This window comes from Aspergillus caelatus (assembly GCF_009193585.1).
Source record: "Aspergillus caelatus strain CBS 763.97 unplaced genomic scaffold BDV27scaffold_134, whole genome shotgun sequence".
NCBI lineage: Eukaryota > Fungi > Ascomycota > Eurotiomycetes > Eurotiales > Aspergillaceae > Aspergillus > Aspergillus caelatus.
Genome location: NW_022475397.1, coordinates 74644 through 92570, shown reverse-complemented (window position 1 = coordinate 92570; position 17927 = coordinate 74644). Strand labels below are relative to the sequence as shown.

General features: G+C 45.5%; 4 protein-coding genes across 4 annotated transcripts in view; 3 read left to right on the top strand and 1 right to left on the bottom strand.

The window, feature by feature from the left end:
- Window positions 1-3006, bottom strand: part of BDV27DRAFT_15755 (uncharacterized protein) — a 5085-nt gene extending 2079 nt beyond the window's left edge. Inside the window, exons 1-2 of the mRNA XM_032072528.1 lie at window positions 1909-3006; window positions 7-1842 (exon numbers count right to left, since the gene is read on the bottom strand). Coding sequence (XP_031925784.1) covers window positions 7-1842; window positions 1909-2884 — 2812 coding nt within the window. The 5' untranslated portion in view covers window positions 2885-3006. The remainder of the gene's footprint in view (window positions 1-6; window positions 1843-1908) is intronic.
- A 2129-nt stretch (window positions 3007-5135) lies between these two features.
- On the top strand, window positions 5136-8409 carry BDV27DRAFT_159526 (uncharacterized protein; the record flags this gene model as incomplete). The annotated part of the gene is made up of 3 exons (XM_032072882.1): window positions 5136-6165; window positions 6304-7141; window positions 7197-8409. 3 exons carry the CDS (start codon window positions 5136-5138, stop codon window positions 8407-8409), a joined length of 3081 nt encoding a protein of 1026 aa, XP_031925783.1.
- Window positions 8410-13455: 5046 nt separating this feature from the next.
- Window positions 13456-14340, top strand: BDV27DRAFT_131127 (uncharacterized protein). Its single transcript, XM_032067559.1, has 2 exons — window positions 13456-13527; window positions 13584-14340. Exons 1-2 carry the CDS (start codon window positions 13475-13477, stop codon window positions 14182-14184), a joined length of 654 nt encoding a protein of 217 aa, XP_031925782.1. The 5' UTR covers window positions 13456-13474; the 3' UTR covers window positions 14185-14340.
- Window positions 14341-15569: 1229 nt separating this feature from the next.
- BDV27DRAFT_146766 (purine and uridine phosphorylase) overlaps window positions 15570-17927 on the top strand; it is a gene marked incomplete at both ends in the record, with an annotated part of 4195 nt that continues 1837 nt past the window's right edge. Inside the window, 3 exons of the mRNA XM_032070637.1 lie at window positions 15570-15960; window positions 16024-16499; window positions 16608-17795. Coding sequence (XP_031925781.1) covers window positions 15570-15960; window positions 16024-16499; window positions 16608-17795 — 2055 coding nt within the window. The remainder of the gene's footprint in view (window positions 15961-16023; window positions 16500-16607; window positions 17796-17927) is intronic.

Below are 17927 nucleotides of genomic sequence, written 5' to 3'. Positions count from 1 at the left end.
TGTCATGTCCTCGATAAGAAGCAGCCTGGAGGGCATTTCCATATTCTCCACCCTGAGCATTGAAATTGGCACCTCTCTGTAGCAACGTATTTACAGCATCATTGTGGCCATTCTGTGATGCCAACATTAAAGCCGTTTCCCCGTTGCCATTCCTGTCGTCGATGGTATATGCTCTACTTGTGATGATCCATTCCAATACATGAGCATGCCCATTGAATGCTGCCACATGTATCGCATCCATTCTGGGCTCTCGTTCATGTTTATTAACAGCCCCCCAAAATGTGGTGAACCAGAACTCCAATCTTGACGTGGTGCAATATAAATCATACATAAGATGAGTCATTGCTTGCTGTTGTGATGAGCCCATCTCTCGAGCATGGTCAGGCCAGTGCTCTGCTGAATATGACAGAAAATATTGAATATCAGACTCTGCTTGTTCTTGATCCTCTTCCAGATCATCCATTAGCAAATATCGAATACATATTTGTGAAATTTGGCTTTCAGCATCTTGCCTGCTGAAAGAGTATTTTGAGGTTGGTTGATTGTCAATGTTTCTCCCGAGAAGAAATTCCCTGGCTGTCTGGTGTATGAGATATATCTTCGAGTTGCTGATGAAAACAAAGAGCCCACATAATTGGCGTATATTAATAAGAAGCCTAGAAGGATCATATCCAATTCCTGCAGCCGTTTTTGAGTTGGGGCTGTCAGCCACACCCAATGCCATAGACATTTCCTTTATTGTCAAAGGGCGCCGCGCGCCAACAATAATCTGTAATATCTTCTTAACAATATCTACCCGACCAGATGGAACTCGATTGAGGATTTTCTGATACGCGGCATTCACAGATCGGGGTACTAGCTCAATTGATTCCTTCTCTGGCCGAAGGCTCTCCCGAAATGTGGTACGAATGTCGTCAATCGCCAGATATAACCAGAGATACGTGCGGTGTTGCATTTGGAGAAGCTGCTGCTCAATTCGCTGCTCCACATCGGCTGAGAGTCTTGATATTTTAGCCAACTCTTTCACTTTTACCTTCACAACGAGATCAATTTCCTTATGAATCAGATTATTCTCCTGCTCGCCTTGCAAATGTATATGTGGGAATTGATCTATAATAGGCTGAAAGCCGGACCGGATCTCATCATAAGGACGGCTGGTAATGAGAAACTTCAACCAATTTTTCTGAGTTGATGTACCAGTTCCGGAATAAAAGTCATTAAGTTTTTGAATAAGTCGATCCTGGTCATCTGGGCAACATTCATCGAGCGCATCAAGCACACAAACGGTCTTTAGCGATGTGGGGTCCGATGTCGCTGCCATAAAAATTCGCCAAAGTTCACCAACTTCCTGCCTGAGTTTATCCCCATTCTTTGTCCATGACTGTATTGCATGTTGTAATAGATTCGGCTGTTGACTAAAGAGCTGATGTAATATTGCACAGAGAGCTGTAGCAAAATTATTCTGCTCATCGTTATCCTTGAAAAAAAAGTAACACACTGACACTGCTGAGCTGGATTCTTCAAAAACATCATCGATAAGTGATTTAGACAGAACAGACTTCCCGCAGCCGGGGTCTGCCGATATCCAGAGAAGATCATCGCAGTTACTGGTCCACCAATCAAGGTAATATGGATTCTGCAAAGCCCATTGACAGGTTCCTGATACTCGATCAGGATTAATATCCTTATGCTGCTCATAACTCGATGTCTTAAATACTTGGTGACACTTCTGTTGCTGGTCTGTCAAGACTTGATTTATTCGTTCACTGTGATGCTTTTCTTGTTGCTTATATGCATCATCCAATCGTCGATTAGTGCCTTTAATCTCTTCATTCAAAATTTCTAGAGAATTATCAGTAAGTAAATCATGTCTTCATTTAACGCTAGACTAATCTAGATCTGACTTACGACAAACATCCCTCACTAGGATTTCTTGTACCACTTGGCCCTTTGGTATATATCCCAACAGTTCTTTGGTGTATGATGCCGCTGCTAAAGCAGCATATCCTTGCCACTGCTTATTCTTGTGAGAATCAGAATAGTCGCAAATGCCGCGGATTACAATGCATGGGAAATCCAACATTAATCCTGCTGCCTCCATCTCAAAACACAGTGCCCCAGTTTCTAGACGAAGCTGTTCTCTTGTACATCCGTGCTTGATAACAGAATTCCCAGATGCAATGATACCATAGTGTGGTTGTGGTGCATCATCCTCACGCTGATGTCTTACCTCTTCCCACTCCTTTGGGCATAAATCACAACTTTCTGCTCCAGATGTATGGTCGTATTGGGCCTGAAATAATCGGTCGCTCTGTGGAAGAGGTTGGGTAAAGGTCTTACGGGTTCGTGCGGTCCTCCCGATGGCGTGTTGGAGATATGTCGGGTAGCAGGGATCATCAGTAAGCTCGGCAGTCCTCATAGCATTGACTGCTGTCAACAGCGATCTAGGAGGACTGTTCAGAGACCCAGTTCGAGTAAATGTGCCATCCACTCCAACCTTCCCCATATCATATTGAAGCACTCCTCCACAGGTGCCCGTTGGACAACTGATCACAATATCACCAAGCCGTATGTCGTGAGTGGTGGATGGGATTCCGCCTCCAACTCCGACCATCAACCCGACCCGCAATGACTTTGAGAATGTACGGATCATGTTGTTCGCAACTATAGTAGCTGCTGTATTACCATATTGTCCTGCAGGCAGACAAGCGATCACGATATAGTGTTTGCCGATTCGACCCAATGTGTAGATGTTGGAATCCATTCCATCCTGCTCATCAGGAGCTCCGAAATTTTCATCCAGCATTTCCTTGGCTGCTGCCGCCTCAACAGGAAGGGCGCAGATCCATCCCACCTGAAACTCTTCCCGTGGAGGACAGGACATGACAAATAGAGTCTGATAAAAATTTACAGTGGTGTGCCGCTCTGATATGGGAATAATTGACAAATACCTGAAAGGACGTTGGAATACAGCTCTAACTCCCTTTTGAACAGATGAGGGAGCAGATTGACTTGGAGGGGAAAAAAAGCGAAAAAAAAAATCCAAGACTAGTATTTTCTGTCAAATTTCAGCCTTGTCGTAAGAGAACGTCAATGACAGCTAGCGGCAAGAGGCGAAATATTATTGGCAGTGTGTTGTTCAACATCCTTGTTGGTAGGCTGAGCACTCACTGCCAATGCCACTAATGTACTGCGGCACAGTCACTCCTATTCCGTCGCCCGACATAAGAACACTGAGAGACACAGCAGTTCACAACCCTGCACTTTGTCATGGCCAAACAGATACTCAGGATATTCTTTATTTCATAACTACCGCAGTACCACTACATAGACGAATATCTTACACCGATTATCGTTTGGTGATGCCCCACATATTCATTAAGGATCAAAGACCTCAATACATTTCGCCGTAGTGAGTCGTGACCTTGAATAGTGCGCTTTGAAGCCTTGATTCCCCATTGAAAATATATGGTACCAGCAGTTAGATGTTACAAATAGCTGTATAGCCATCTAAAGGCCAATCACATCCACTGCCTGTCTTGGGGATATATTCACCTCGAGTGTATTGTCTGTTGACAACCCCCGCCTCGGTTTATTGGCTGTTCTCCAACGCATCAGTTTCGGGTTGACCAATTGTTTCCAATCACTCGCGCACGGACCTTCAGCCCCAGTTTCGGCGTCAACCTCCCCAATATTCGGTGTCGTAGCTCCGCACCATGACAGTATCTACAGTTTTGATGAAACTGGCTTTGCAATGGGCCTAATGTCTGCGGCTAAGGTAGTTTACCAGAGTAGATTTATCTGCGAGGCCTTCCCTACTGCAGCCAGGGAACCGGTAATGAATTACTTCTATTGAGTGTATTAGCCCTAGGGGGCCTCTTCCACCCAGTATTGTTTTTAAAGGCAAGGCCCACCTTGATGGCTGGTACGAGATGACGTATAGGATTGAATGCAGATGGCTGGACTACTGATGAGACTGGTCTACGTTGGTAGCAGCATGTATTTATATCTGTTACAAGCCGGACTGTTGGTCGATATCGACTTTTAGTAGTTATTGGCTGTGACAGCCTTTCGATATGAACTTATTGGCGCTATCTATGTAAAATCATGAGCGTGAGGGGAAGAGCAGAATCAGGTGCGGGGGGCGACGCGCCTACAGAAGTATGTTAACTCGGAAAAACACTGTTTAGATAATCTTCAGTCCCGTGATCTGATTGGTCATCCGAAATGATATCCAGCCCGAAGTCCTGCAAACCGTCACACCTCTCAGGGCTGAGGGTCAAAAGCGATACTGAGGCTATCGGCGATGGCTTAAACTTACTAGAAATTCCATTGAAAACAAAAAAAAAAAAAAAAAGTGAAGAGACGTGCTGAATTTGTCAATTCTGACTGGGGATTACAGATTATGCTCCACAGCACAAAACCACAGTGGCAGAAACTCTACACCTTGTGGCTAACATATTATGGTTGTTTCTGAGTGCCTTAGCAAGACTGCGTGGATGGAGAGCTCGGTATCTCCTTAGACACTAGGTATGAATCGCGCGCCTGGCCTACGCCCTGAAATCATCCCTATCCAACCCATGAAGTTCCTTTGAGGGTTGCTTAGGCTTTTGATTTCTGAATTTAATCTGCTATTTTCAGCTGAAAACCCGCCAAATCTGGAAGCTTTTAAGACCGCAATTCTGCGTGCTACAGTTCGTTAGGAAAATACTTCAGCGTTGCAGATAAGGAGTCAAACATGCGTGAAAGAATTTACAAACATATTATAGGACCGTCCAGCATGCCTAGAATGAGACTCGAGAGGAAGTGCAGCCTTGTGGTCAGGTGCCCAAACTGCTCCCTGCACCCAAGTTGCCCAGCCCCGCCACAAGGCTGAATGCTGTCACGTCTTCACCTAAGTCCAGTGTCTAGCCAATTCTCTTCTTCGCTCAAAAACTCATACCTACGTCAAGTGAACCTATTTAGCTTTTGATACTGTTTAAGTAGGTCGAATCCATTCAACTTTACCAAAAGACCGGGCTAACTAAACGTTATCAATTAAAGTCGATCAGTTTGTCACTTTGGTCACCCCACTCCATCCTCTGAACAAGCTTCGATACAACATACCTCATCCGTTCTGGCAGTCGACTTCAGGGATGGCTACCGAGCCTCGAACACATATTGACTACACGGTGGGATGGGTTTGCGCGCTGCCTAAGGAGTTCATCGCTGCAGAGGCAATGCTCGATGAAACACACCAAGATCTTCCCAGGCAACGCAATGACCATAATTCGTATACTCTCGGGCGTGTGGGTGTGCACAATGTTGTTGTGGCGTGTTTGCCGAAAGGCGAAATCGGCAACAATAATGCAGCAACGGTCGCAGCTCGGATGACCTCTACTTTCCCATCGATTAAATTTGGCCTGATGGTTGGTATTGGCGGTGGAGTACCAAAGTCTGTCAGGCTAGGTGACGTGGTAGTGAGCACCCCCACAGATGAGTTTGGCGGAGTAGTACAGTGGGATTTTGGGAAAGCCCAACAAGAGGGTCTTTTCAAACGCACAGGAGCATTGAACCGTCCTCCTACGGAGCTACTCTCTGCGTTGACAAAAATTGAGAAGGAGCATACAATGAAAGGTTCTAAGATACCACAATATCTGAAGGATCTGGAGACCAACTGGCCTAGGCTTGTACCGAAATACACCAGGTCTAAGTCATTGAAAGATGTGCTCTTTAAAGCAGATTGCAAGCATATTGAGAACATCAATACTGGGGAGAACGAAGAGAAATACGACGACAGCGACGACGACGAAGAAGAAGAATATGATGATGAAGGAGGTGAAAATTGTATTCACTGCGATCAAACCAAAATTATCCGCAGAAAGCCGCGGGACATGCGTGTGCATTATGGCCTTATTGCATCTGGAAACCAAGTGATTAAAGATGCACTGTTTCGGGATGAGATCAACAAGAAACTTGGCGGCAAAGTTCTCTGCTTTGAAATGGAGGCAGCAGGATTAATGAATGACTTTCCATGCCTTGTTATCCGAGGTATCTGTGACTATGCAGATGCACATAAGAACAAGAACTGGCAGGAACACGCAGCAGCTGTTGCAGCAGCATTTGCAAAAGAGCTTCTTTTGTTAGTGCCAGCGCAGGAGGTGGAGCAAATGCCTACAATCAAACGTGAGATGCCGTTAATCTCCTAAACTGCTGCTTAGTCTTTCTATGTCATCAATGACTTGAAATATGACTGTGGATAGTTGCCTGTCAACGTAGTGAATATATTAAACCTCCATTGCTAACAAGTTGAGGTTTTATCAGAGTTAGAAAGTCGACTCGAAGGAGTGTCTAATACTGTCAATGAGATTCGCTTTCATCAGCAAGACCATCAACGACACCAAGAACATCAAACCATTATCGATTGGCTTACACCAGTGAATTATGCCACTCAGCAAAATGACTTCATTGCCCAACGACAACAAGGTACTGGCGAGTGGGTGTTAAAATCAAGCGAATTTCAGCACTGGCTTGAACAAACTAATCAGACTCTTTTCTGTCCCGGTATTCCAGGAGCGGGCAAGACAATTATCACATCTATTGTTGTACACCACCTCCATGATCAATTTCAAAACAACCCTTCTGTTGGTATTGCATATCTATATTGCAACTTCAAGCAGCAAGATGAACAGAGGCCAGTCGATCTTATTATAAACCTCTTAAAGCAATTAGTCTTGGGACAGTCTACCATACCTGAAGCTGTCAGGGGCCTGTATAACCGACATAAGCCTAAACAAACCCGTCCTTCGCTGAATGAAATCCGAAATACACTTCACCAAGTCGCAGCTCTCTATTCAAGAACTTTCGTTGTCCTTGATGCACTGGATGAATGCCAAGCCGCTCCTGATGGACGGGACATGTTAATACGAGAGATCTTTGACTTTCAAGCGAATACTAAGGCAAACCTTTTCGCAACATCAAGACTAATTCAAGAAATTGAAGCAAAGTTTCAAAGAGCTGTGAGACTTGAAATTCGCGCTAATGATACAGATGTGCAGAGGTATCTACATGATAAACTGCAGAATTGCCCTTCTTTGATTTCACAGAACAATTCTCTTCAAGAAGAGATTCAAAAAAAGATTACCAAGGCAGTTGATGGAATGTATGTACCATCCTTGTTGGAAAGAATATAAATCCAGTAAATTAAAACTATCCAGGTTTCTGCTCGCGCGGCTCTATGTTGACTCTTTAGCATGCAAGACTACAGCTAAGGCAATAAAGGGGGCACTTCAAGAGTTGGAGAGCACGTCTGAGGCTACAAGCGATGAAAAAAGGTCAAAAGCATTAGATAATGCTTATGAGCAAGTTATGCAGCGAATCCAGGGTCAGGTACAAGAACATCAAGTGCTTGCTAAGCAGGTTTTATCATGGGTTTCTTGTGCTAAGAGACGCCTAACATCTGCTGAACTTCAACACGCCATTGGCGTAGAGGAGAATACATCTGAGTTTGATAGGGATAATATTGCGGATATCGGACTTATTGTCTCAGTATGCGCTGGCTTGGTGATTGTTGATAAAGAGAGTGACATAATCCGTTTGGCCCACTACACCACACAAGAATACTTTGAGCGAACATGGGAACACTGGTTTCCCAATGCTCATATTGATATGACGAAAGTATGCGCTACCTACTTGTCATTTGAAGTTTTCAAGGAAGGATACTGCCCAACAGAAGATGCTTTGACAGAAAGATTACAGTCATATATTCTTTATAGTTATGCATCAGCAAATTGGGGATACCACGCGGGCAAGTTTTCCATTGAAGGAGAAAGGCTGATAATGAACCTTCTTGAGGACACTGCCAAAGTATCTGCCTGTAGCCAGGCTATGTCTTACAAAGAATCTGGGTGGTTTGACTTTGTGACTGAAACTGGAATGACAGGCCTGCACCTTGCAGCACATTTCGGACTTTGGAGACCCGCGTCAATTCTGCTTGAGAAAAATGTCAATGTTGAATCTCGGGATAAAAGTGGCCAGACCCCGCTCTCATTGGCAGCTATAAAGGGACAAGGGGCAGTGGTGAAGCTGCTGCTCGAGAAGAATGCCAATATTGAATGTCAGATTGATGGTGGCTGGACCCCGCTCTTATTCGCAGCCTGGAGTGGACATGAGGCAGTGGTAAAGCTGCTGCTTGAGAAGAATGCCAATATTGAATCTCAGGATGAAGATGGCTGGACCCCGCTCTTATTCGCAGCCTGGAGTGGACATGAGGCAGTGGTGAAGCTGCTGCTTGAGAAGAATGCCAATATTGAATCTCAGAATAAATATAGCCAGACCCCACTCTTAGTAGCAGCTAGTGAGGGACATGAGGCAGTGGTGAGGCTGCTGCTTGGGAAGAATGCCAATATTGAATCTCAGAATAGTAGTTAGCGGACAACGGTAATTCAACTGAGTAAATAATTTGATGGGTATGGTATCCAATGTAAAGTCGAAATTGTCTGTTTTGAGTTCTTTTCCACTCCAGTAAGAGCCACGTGAAATATATGCCTTAATTTGGTATAAGGGCTTCACATTAAGTTGGCCCGTTGGGGAATGGAGGATGCGCAACTGGGTGGCAATTTTGGAGTATAATGTCCTGGTAAGGACAATTAGTGTAAGTGACTATACAGTACAAGTTACAAATTACGTGATCAAAGAAATAATGTCTGATTCTTTATCTATGTGAGAGAATGAAAATATGTATAGACAAAATGCAGCTCTAGAGCTAGGCAAAAAGTGGTATTAAAGACGATAAGAAGCAGTACTTTAAGAGCGATTTTTCTATCGTTTGGTAGCGGTATAAAACTCTGCAATAAATGAAGCAACTCGTGGTTGGGAACTGCTGTATACCCATGGTTTTGCAGAATACCAGCTGGTCGGAGAATAAAGTGAGATTGCAAGTAGCGGTATGCTATGAGAGGTAGAGAGTTGCCGACCCTTCGTAGGTCTGGGGGATAGCTATGGCCTTTATATACATTAGGGGTAGCTACGCTAAGTCCCTTCCAAGTGGAGCTATAAGGTTCCCCTACTAGTTGTAGCTTTCCCCTCTAGCAAACCGCTGTATTCAATATCACAAAAGCACTATCTGGCCCTGGCGATAGTGGTAAACCACGTCAACAGATACTTACTCTACTTTCTTGCTATCATGCTCCTATCTCTTATCAAAGTATAACATCATAAGGAAAGCCCAATAAAGCAATCAAACAGCTGACAAACGCTTGTTAGTGTCATCTAGGATATTAGTTGATTTTTGTTTGATAATAGTGATACAATCACGTGAATTGAACCCAATTGGAGTATTGCATCTTAGATGTTGTGTTGTGTAACATTATGAGGTTTCACTTGTATAGTAAGAAAGCTTATCATATAAGGGCTAAGCTGGGAATGAAGCACATTATGTTAATGTTTATACTAAGATTTATCATGACACAAGACATCCCAGGATACCAGGTCCCAGAGTCTCGACACTTGAAGAAAGCGACATCACCACTCGTGTGCTTAGTGGATCGTGCCGAAGATTCCAGAACTTGTATGATCATGACCTATACTGTAAGATAGGAATGTCAGCTGTATTGAAATTACATAGTGTTTCTTGCCAAGCAGTTTGATTAACACCTTAATCGCATGTGGGCTAGTGTTCTTGACCCAGCTAGGGCTTGGGAAAGGAGCTTCGTAAGTACTGGGTGGCGAGGGCGATTGGGCACTGTAAAAAGTAAGACCCGCCAAAATACGGAGGCTGGCCCCGTTGGGTAGGGGCTTATACATTAAACCCATGGGTACTCGGCGGGTACCCGTGGGTTGACATACCTAAACCATAGGTTTATGGTTTGGGTGCGGGTTTACGATCTGACCCCGCTGGTCGGGTACGATTCCTGATGTTGGACCTGAACCCGACCCGTGGCGAGGTCTATGTGCGACCGAGTTCAGATTCTATAGATCCCCGCACATATCGGCGTCCCTGGAACGAGGTCGTCAATGAAGCCGTACGTGAGGGTACATAGTAGATAGGGGAGGCTGTCTGCCTGGCCGCTGCGGTCAAATGACACACGCCGCCGCATCAAGGACAGATGGGCCAGAGAGTGGAAGACAGAGAAAATGGGCAGAACAACACAAAGCCTGATGGAATATCTATATAAGTCCGCCCAAACCGCACGCATCCATTATCATTCAGATGCGGACACATAGAAACGGGCAAAAGCGCTTTATTTACAAAATTAAAGCGTCTGACTCGGATTAGTGTCACTGCGAAGGGGGCTCCCGAGGCTGGAGGCATGTTCTTCTCCAGTGCCCGCTCTACAATGAGCTTAGGAATTTTATGCTGGATAGGTTAGACGCCGGGGTCCGAGGCATATTGGAATGAGATGGAATCGTATCCCATCCACAGGCGATCCGCGACGTCGCCTAATTTATGCACCAAACGGGATTGCTGAGCCAGTTCCGTAAAATGGAGGTCTAGGCGAGACCGTCACCGCTACATGGGGATAGATGTGGAAGACGATGTATAAATAGTCACATTAAGGTAGGTAACTGGTCAGACCACCGTAGTACGTATACCAATGATTACCTACTAAGAGGAACTAGAAGGGGTGGGAGACGAAGGCTGGCGAGGGAGGGAAGGAGATAGGCGCCAGGGGCGGGGCAAGCAGTTTTAGTTGTGATTAAAATTTTTTTAATTATTTCATTCATGTGAGTGCTATTGGCGTTCTACAGTTAGATCCTAAGCTCTTCGACGTATCTGCATAGCTAGACTTTCAAGAGTTAGGCTCTACCAAGTCAATAGAATCTTGATTGGTTAATTGAGGGCTACCAGGAACCAGGGCCTCCAGGAGAGTTGCCGCCGCTGTGTGCAAGAGGCAGCTTCGTTCTAGTCGGGACGACAATGGAGATAACCGTCTCAGGGGGTCATTTACCAGCAGGGCGGAGCGATTTGGAGAACAAGTATGTGGGAACAAAAAGCGTAAGGCTAGAGTTGGGCCCTATCATCGACATGTTACGTGTACAGCACCTGCTCCATCTAATGGCTCCCTCACCAACTGCAATATCTTTGGACGTGGTATCCTCACGATTAAATCAGATGGACCAATACCTGCCTACTTTTTCACCTTTATGCTACCACCAAACTACTTCCGCCCCATCTTCCTGTCTCCCTTTTCATTTCCAGCATGGTAAGGATCGGTCGAGAGCTCCGGCCTCTTCAGGGCTTTCTATTAACTAGCCCAGAAACCAGAGGCAGTATTCCTCAGAGGAGTATACACTTTTTATAAGACTGAAGGAAAGAGAGGATATGTCGTGGTCAGAGATTGCCGAATGCTCTCAGGTCGAAGCGTATCATCGCTTCAAGGCCACTATGCAACCAGACTAAGGCACACGATTTACTGTTCATCAAAGAAAGCGGCAAAAGGGGGTCGATAAGATAGAGCTTTATCATGCACCGGTATCTTATGTTAAATGCGAGTTTTAATATGTATTGTAATAGTAGTAAAGTAATGATTGGTCGAGGTACGGCTTCAAGGACACGTCACGACCTGCAGAAAGACCCCGCGTCGCTCAATGATCTGATCCGACTAGAGACGAGCTTTCGTCTGGGGTCTTTCGAAACTGACCACATCAGAAATTCGTTTGTGTTAACCCCACTATCCCCAAACAAACAAATATGGCTTTATCCGAGAGGTCCTACGAAGCAGCTTCCGGTCTTGAGATCGAGCCCCGGACGCTACATCCTCAATCCTACGATCGACCCCCTCCATCCTATGACGACGCTGTCAAAGACTTGCCTCCAGATTACTCTACGCTTTCGCTGTTAGCCAAACAGAAAGATTTGTGTGGTGATTGCACACCCTCGATAGAAGCGAAAGGTTCCAATGTCAGATCTAAGTTCCCTCTGGTCAGTTTAGATCACTTATCTGGTATACGGGAACATGCAAAGAAAAAGAAAAAAACATATCAAGCCGCACAACGGAGTACCCCACCGCCGAATGACGACGGCGATAAAATCCCACCCCCTGATGAAAACCAGAATGGTGGAGACGGTGGAAGCAATGCCGGTGGGTCGGGACATGGAAATGGGGACAACGGTGGTGACGGAGGCGGCAGTGATGGTGATGGCGGAGATGACGATGGTTGGGGAGATGCGTGGAATACAACCAGCAAGAAAAAAGATAAGAAGAAGAAAAAGGAAGAAGAGCGGTTAGCCAAAGAAGAAGAGGAGCGGAAGGCCAAAGAGGAGGAGGAGAAAAAGGCCGCCGAAGAAGCAGCAGCTAATGCTAATAATGATGATCTTAGTCGGGCGAACGACGGTAGTGGAAATGGTGATGATTCGTGGGCGGACTTTGCAGCTGCAGGGAAGAAGAAGAATAAAAAGAAGGATCAAGTACGATTCCCCTTTTGTTCTAGAGTCTCATCTCTAACCCTTTTATAGGGTCCTACTATGACTGATACCGACCCCCCTGCCAATTCTTTTCGGGATATCAATTTAGGTGGTAATATATCACCAAATCTAAGCCGAGACTCCCTTGGAGGCAAATCTACTGGTGGGCGCCTAGATCTTGGCGGATGGGATAAAAGTTGGAACCCGAGACGTAAATGGGGTCTCGACTCTCTCGGTGGCATAGGCACGGCCAAGACAGAGAATACCAAGCCATGGTCATTTGGCTCAGTGGCTGATCCATTGAATACTTCAGTCGGATTTGGTTTTGGTTTCGAAGCCCCTCCTGGTCCTGGCAATGGAGATGCCAGTACACAAGAAAAGAAGAATGACTGGGGCTTCCTGGATACTAAAAAGGCCGAACCAGAGCAGAAGGTAGCTGATGACGATGATTGGGGCTGGGGCGTGCCAACTAAGAAAGACAAGAAAAAGAAGACCAGCGCTATCTTCGAGGAGTTGGAACCAGTAGTGGGAAATCTTCCAGTAGTCGCAGACCCATCACCAGAGCCTATCCCTGAGGAGAAAAAGGAAGAGGATGACTGGGGAGGCTGGCATGTCCCTACAAAGGAGAAGAACAAGAAGAAGGGAAAAGGTGCAGAGCCCGAGCCTGTGCTTGAGCCTGAGCCCGAACCAGAAACCCCAACACAGGCTGAGCCAGAGCCAGTAGTCTTGTCCAAGAAGGCTAAGGAGAAAGACAAGAAGATATCGAGGGCTGTTGTTTCTGAGCCTCGGCCGCCTATTTCAGAGCCTGTGGCACCCGGACTATCAGCAGAGCTTGAACCTGAGCCAGTATTTGAGCACGAGCCCGAGCTCGAACCCAAATCAATATCAGGGTCTCGAATGCTTGAAGAGCAGCAGAAAGCCGGAGACGAGAGAAGCACCACAAAAGAAGCCGTTCCCAGCAATGAAGGAGGCCTTCACAGGCCATATTATGGTAAGAAAAATGGAACGGTGGTCCGGTCAAAAAATGCGGAGAGTACTAGTATGCCAATGGAGGCAGCTGTGTCCAGGGAGTATACCCAAGATGCACCCATGGCAGGCGATGATAATATCCGATCTGGCTCTACGAGCGATCCCGACTATCAGTACGTCCATCCAGTCTACAGTACTTAAAAGTACATTCTCACTAATATGGTCCCAGTGATTACGAAGGGCAGACGGTGACGGTTCTCATTGGCCTTAGCAGAAGATGTTATACAATCTCAATGTCCTTGCTCGATAAGTTTCCGAGTCTATATTCTCTCTTGAAGACCAATCCAGCTCCAAAGACACAAGATACCTTTAAAAGCCTCTCACTGCCTGATGTGGATGAGAATATTGGGCACACTTTGATGCATTACCTTTACACCGGGGATTTCCAACTTCGAAAAGCATCATCTACTAGCGACATATCTAAACGACAAGAGTATTATAACCAGAGCGTCCTAGCATACTGTACAGCCTTAAACTACGGGCTATGCGGGCTGCAAGGTCAGGCGAAGAGATTTATAGAAGTGTTCGGCCCAAGTGTTTACATTCACGACATTATTGATCTGACCAGGCAAGTCTACGGGACAGTTAGAGATGATCAATGGTATTTCGAGCACCTCACGGCAAGAATCCAGGCAGCCTTCGATGCAGATGAAAGGATATTTTTGGAGGAAAAGTTTATTGATGGATTTGATGAAACTTCACCACTCAACAAGTTTCTTGTAGGGATCATGTCACGCGCGTACTACACCAAGTTATGCTCCCTACGGTAAAACTGTCAGCAACTGGTGATACAAACCCCGACACACTGTGCGAACCATATTACAGTATTCATACAGTGGGTAAAGTCTTTTGGGAGTTTACGTGAACAAGAGAAGGCTCTCGGTTGTTATTCAGTCTCTTCCAATTCCAATACACCTCCACTCAGGTTCCTGAACGTCCCTGATCTTCTTAGTACTATACATCTTGTAGCCCGTTGGCCTACTACGCTCTGAAAGCGTTAACTACCACCCGCCGATTACGTATGCCGAGGAAGCCTTTACTGAAACATCACCCTTTTCTGATAAATAAGTTGTCTTCGTTGTCTACGCTTCTTATTTTCAACTCGACATTTGCAGTCTTCATGTCCACTGTCCACAAAGAGATTTTACCTCTCATTTCTCCATTTTTATATTCTCATATTTAGGCGAGACAGGTAAGTTGCTAGTCATAGTAAAAAAAAAAAAAAAAAAAAAAAACCTACCTAAGGCACTGTATAATTTTTTTGCAACACGCCTCCAATACTACTATGCTGCCAGTCAGAAACACATACTATAAAAAGTACCGCAGGAGCGGCTCTCGACCTGGAATTATATACTCTGCCTATCAAATGGCATATGCAGCAGATTATCGAGGAAACGCCAGTCCGGATCCGCACCGGACCAGAGGTGGGGTCGTTCACGTAGGTGTCTACAGAGATATTCTAGCATCAAGGGGTGATGCTGCGCTGTGGGCCGACCCGTTTTGACGGGACTTCAACTTCGCCAAAGCATTCTAAATTCGAGCGAATGCTACTCACAGTTTGTCTGGTGCATTTGGCTTCATACGCTGTCTCATTTGTGATCAGTGACATATCATTTATCAATTCCTGAATGATAAGTTTTCGTTTCCATGGTGGAAGATTTGGTGCCATAGGAACAGTAGAAGAATAGATGATCCTGTATGGCCGTAACAAACACTCGCGGGGATGGTTGCCTGGCGGGCCTGACTGGCAGGAAGAGAGGAATAGGCGATTATCGGATAATAGTAATTCCTGTTCCGATACGTCAGTCAAGAATTAATACCAGATATTCTCCCCAAAAGTTTTGTTAGAATAGAAATCAAGCTCTAAATAAAGTTGTATATCCAGAAAATATATATAAAGATATGCTCTCAGTCTAGGACTCTATTGAATTGAACTGATTATAACGTATATGCCCATGGCTAGGCGACCGGGCATTGAGTGCACAGCCTTGCAGGAACACGTACCTAGTTGTTACCCCTCCTTGCCCAGTCTGGTGAACTGTGAACAGCATTTTGCATTCTTCTACCCATAACAAAAAGTTTTCCTGTTTAGTTTTGTGGCTTTCCAGAGCAAATGGTCGTGACCCTGTTATTTTGTTGCTAGTTTTAACCCATCATGGCATCATTGACGCACGATCAGTACACAATCGCGTGGATATGCGCCTTACCGCTGGAGATGGCGGCGGCCCGCGCCATGCTGAGCAAGGCTCACAGTCCCCTGCGTGACGCTTCCCCCGGTCCGAATGCCTATGAACTTGGCGAATTGAACGGCCATTTTATAGTCATTGCCTGCCTACCAGCTGGCGTGTATGGAAAAGTGTCTGCCGCGGCCGTCGTATCTCGCATGCGCTCAATCTTTCCTCGGCTGCAGTTTGGACTGATGGTGGGAATTGGAGGCGGGGTCCCGGGCAAAAGCCATGATATTCGATTAGGCGATGTGGTGGTCAGCAAACCGGTTGGAAAATATAGTGGGGTAATACAGTATGATTATGGCAAAGCAGTTCAAGGTGGGCAATTCGAGCCAACAGGGACCTTAAACAAACCACCACAGACTCTTTTGGCACATATAGGTCAACTTGAGGCAAAACAAATGACCGGGAGCGAGGATGATATTTCAAAAATAGTGTGGGAGGTACTGGAGCGAAACCCCAATATGAGTGAAAGATTTTCACCCCCAGAACAGCACACAGATTTTCTTTTTCATTCCTCCTATCTCCATGGCGATAAAGAAGACAGCTGTGACAAGTGTGACAAAGAGCAATTAGTTAAACGACAACCGCGTGATACCAGGACACCTTATGTTCACTATGGATTGATTGCATCGGGAGATAAGGTAATAAAGGATTCGGAAACACGAGATCGTCTCGCTCAACGGCATGGGATACTCTGCTTTGAGATGGAAGCTGCAGGCCTTATGGATGAGCTTCCGACACTTGTGATCCGAGGAATATGCGACTATTGTGATTCTCATAAGCAGAAAGAGTGGCAAGGATATGCAGCTTTGACAGCAGCAGCCTATGCAAAATTATTGTTATCGGTCGTGCCTGTTTGCCATATGGATTTTGACTTGCTAAAGAGCCATAAAATGCGGCACTGGCTGGTCTCGCTACCAAGAAACCCAGGATTTGTCGGTCGCGAGAATGAAATAACAAAGCTAGAAGAACTAATCACAATGCAAGATGGGCCTAGGAGGGTTGCAATCACAGGTTTGGGAGGGGTTGGAAAAACACAAGTGGCCCTAGAGATAGCACACCGTATACGGGACCGAGATAAGGACTGCTCAATTTTCTGGATTCCATGTACAAGCCATGCCATGATCGAGCAGACATTCTTGAATATTGCACAGACACTTGAACTTCGTGATGTGAAGCCAGGAGAAGTTAAAGAACAGATTAAGAAATATCTCACATCCAAGCGTGCTGGAGATTGGCTTTTAATTTTTGATAACGCGGATGATTATGAGATGTGGCTAACATCTAGTGACACAGCTCCAGCCCTTGAGGATCTTCTTCCTGAGAGTGAACAAGGCCGTATTCTATTCACTACCCGAAACCGAAAACTCGCCATGAAGCTGGCACCATTCAATACCGTTCCGATTCCAGACGTGGATGAAGAAACCGCACTGAGAATTCTAGAAACAATATCGAAAAATGAAGATTTACTCAAAGATAGTGCGATATCAGCTACTCTTCTAGAGCGACTAGCCTTTCTACCTTTGGCAATTACACAGGCAGCCGCATATATTATCGAAAACGGTATAAATCTATCTACCTACCTCACACTACTCCAAAAGCAGGAGCAAGATGCTATTGAACTCCTTAGTGAAGACTTTAGAGATCCAGGACGCTATAGGGATATTCAGAACCCCGTGATGAGTACCTGGTTAATATCATTCAAACAGATTCAGCATCAAGATCAATTGGCAGCGGATTACCTATTTTTCATGGCCTGTATCGATCCACGAAATATTCCCGAGTCACTTCTTCCTCCCCAAGCATCCAAGAAACAAAGACTTGACGCTTTGGGGCTCCTGAATGCATACTCATTCACCAACAGCCAAGGAATGGGTATAAATATGCACAGACTTGTGCATATTGCAACCCGGAACTGGCTTAGAAAGGAGGGACTGTTTAGTGACTGGATCGAGAGGGTGGCTGAACATATGCAGAAGGCTTTTCCGGATAATCACTACACTAATAGAGGACTTTGGCGAGAATATCTCCCTCATGCTTTAGCACTTCTGCATGAACGTGAATTTATTATACAGCAGGAACAATACATCGATTTGGTTGAGAAGATCGCAGATTGCCTTGCTAGTGATGGAAGATATCACGAAGCAGAGGTATTATACAACGAGCTAATGAGGATTCATCAGGAGAAATATGGTCCAGAAAACCCCTCCACTCTGACCAGCATGGCGAACCTGGCATCAACCTACCGGAATCAGGGCCGATGGAATGAAGCCGAGAAGCTG

What these genes read in the sequence shown, in the direction of transcription:
- BDV27DRAFT_131127 (XM_032067559.1), top strand. Translation starts at nt 13,475, where the DNA reads ATGGCAGGCGATGATAATATCCGATCTGGCTCTACGAGCGATCCCGAC. An exon ending in ACGAGCGATCCCGACTATCA is followed by an intron (nt 13,528 to 13,583) that starts GTACGTCCATCC and finishes ATATGGTCCCAG; the next exon opens with TGATTACGAAGGGCAGACGG.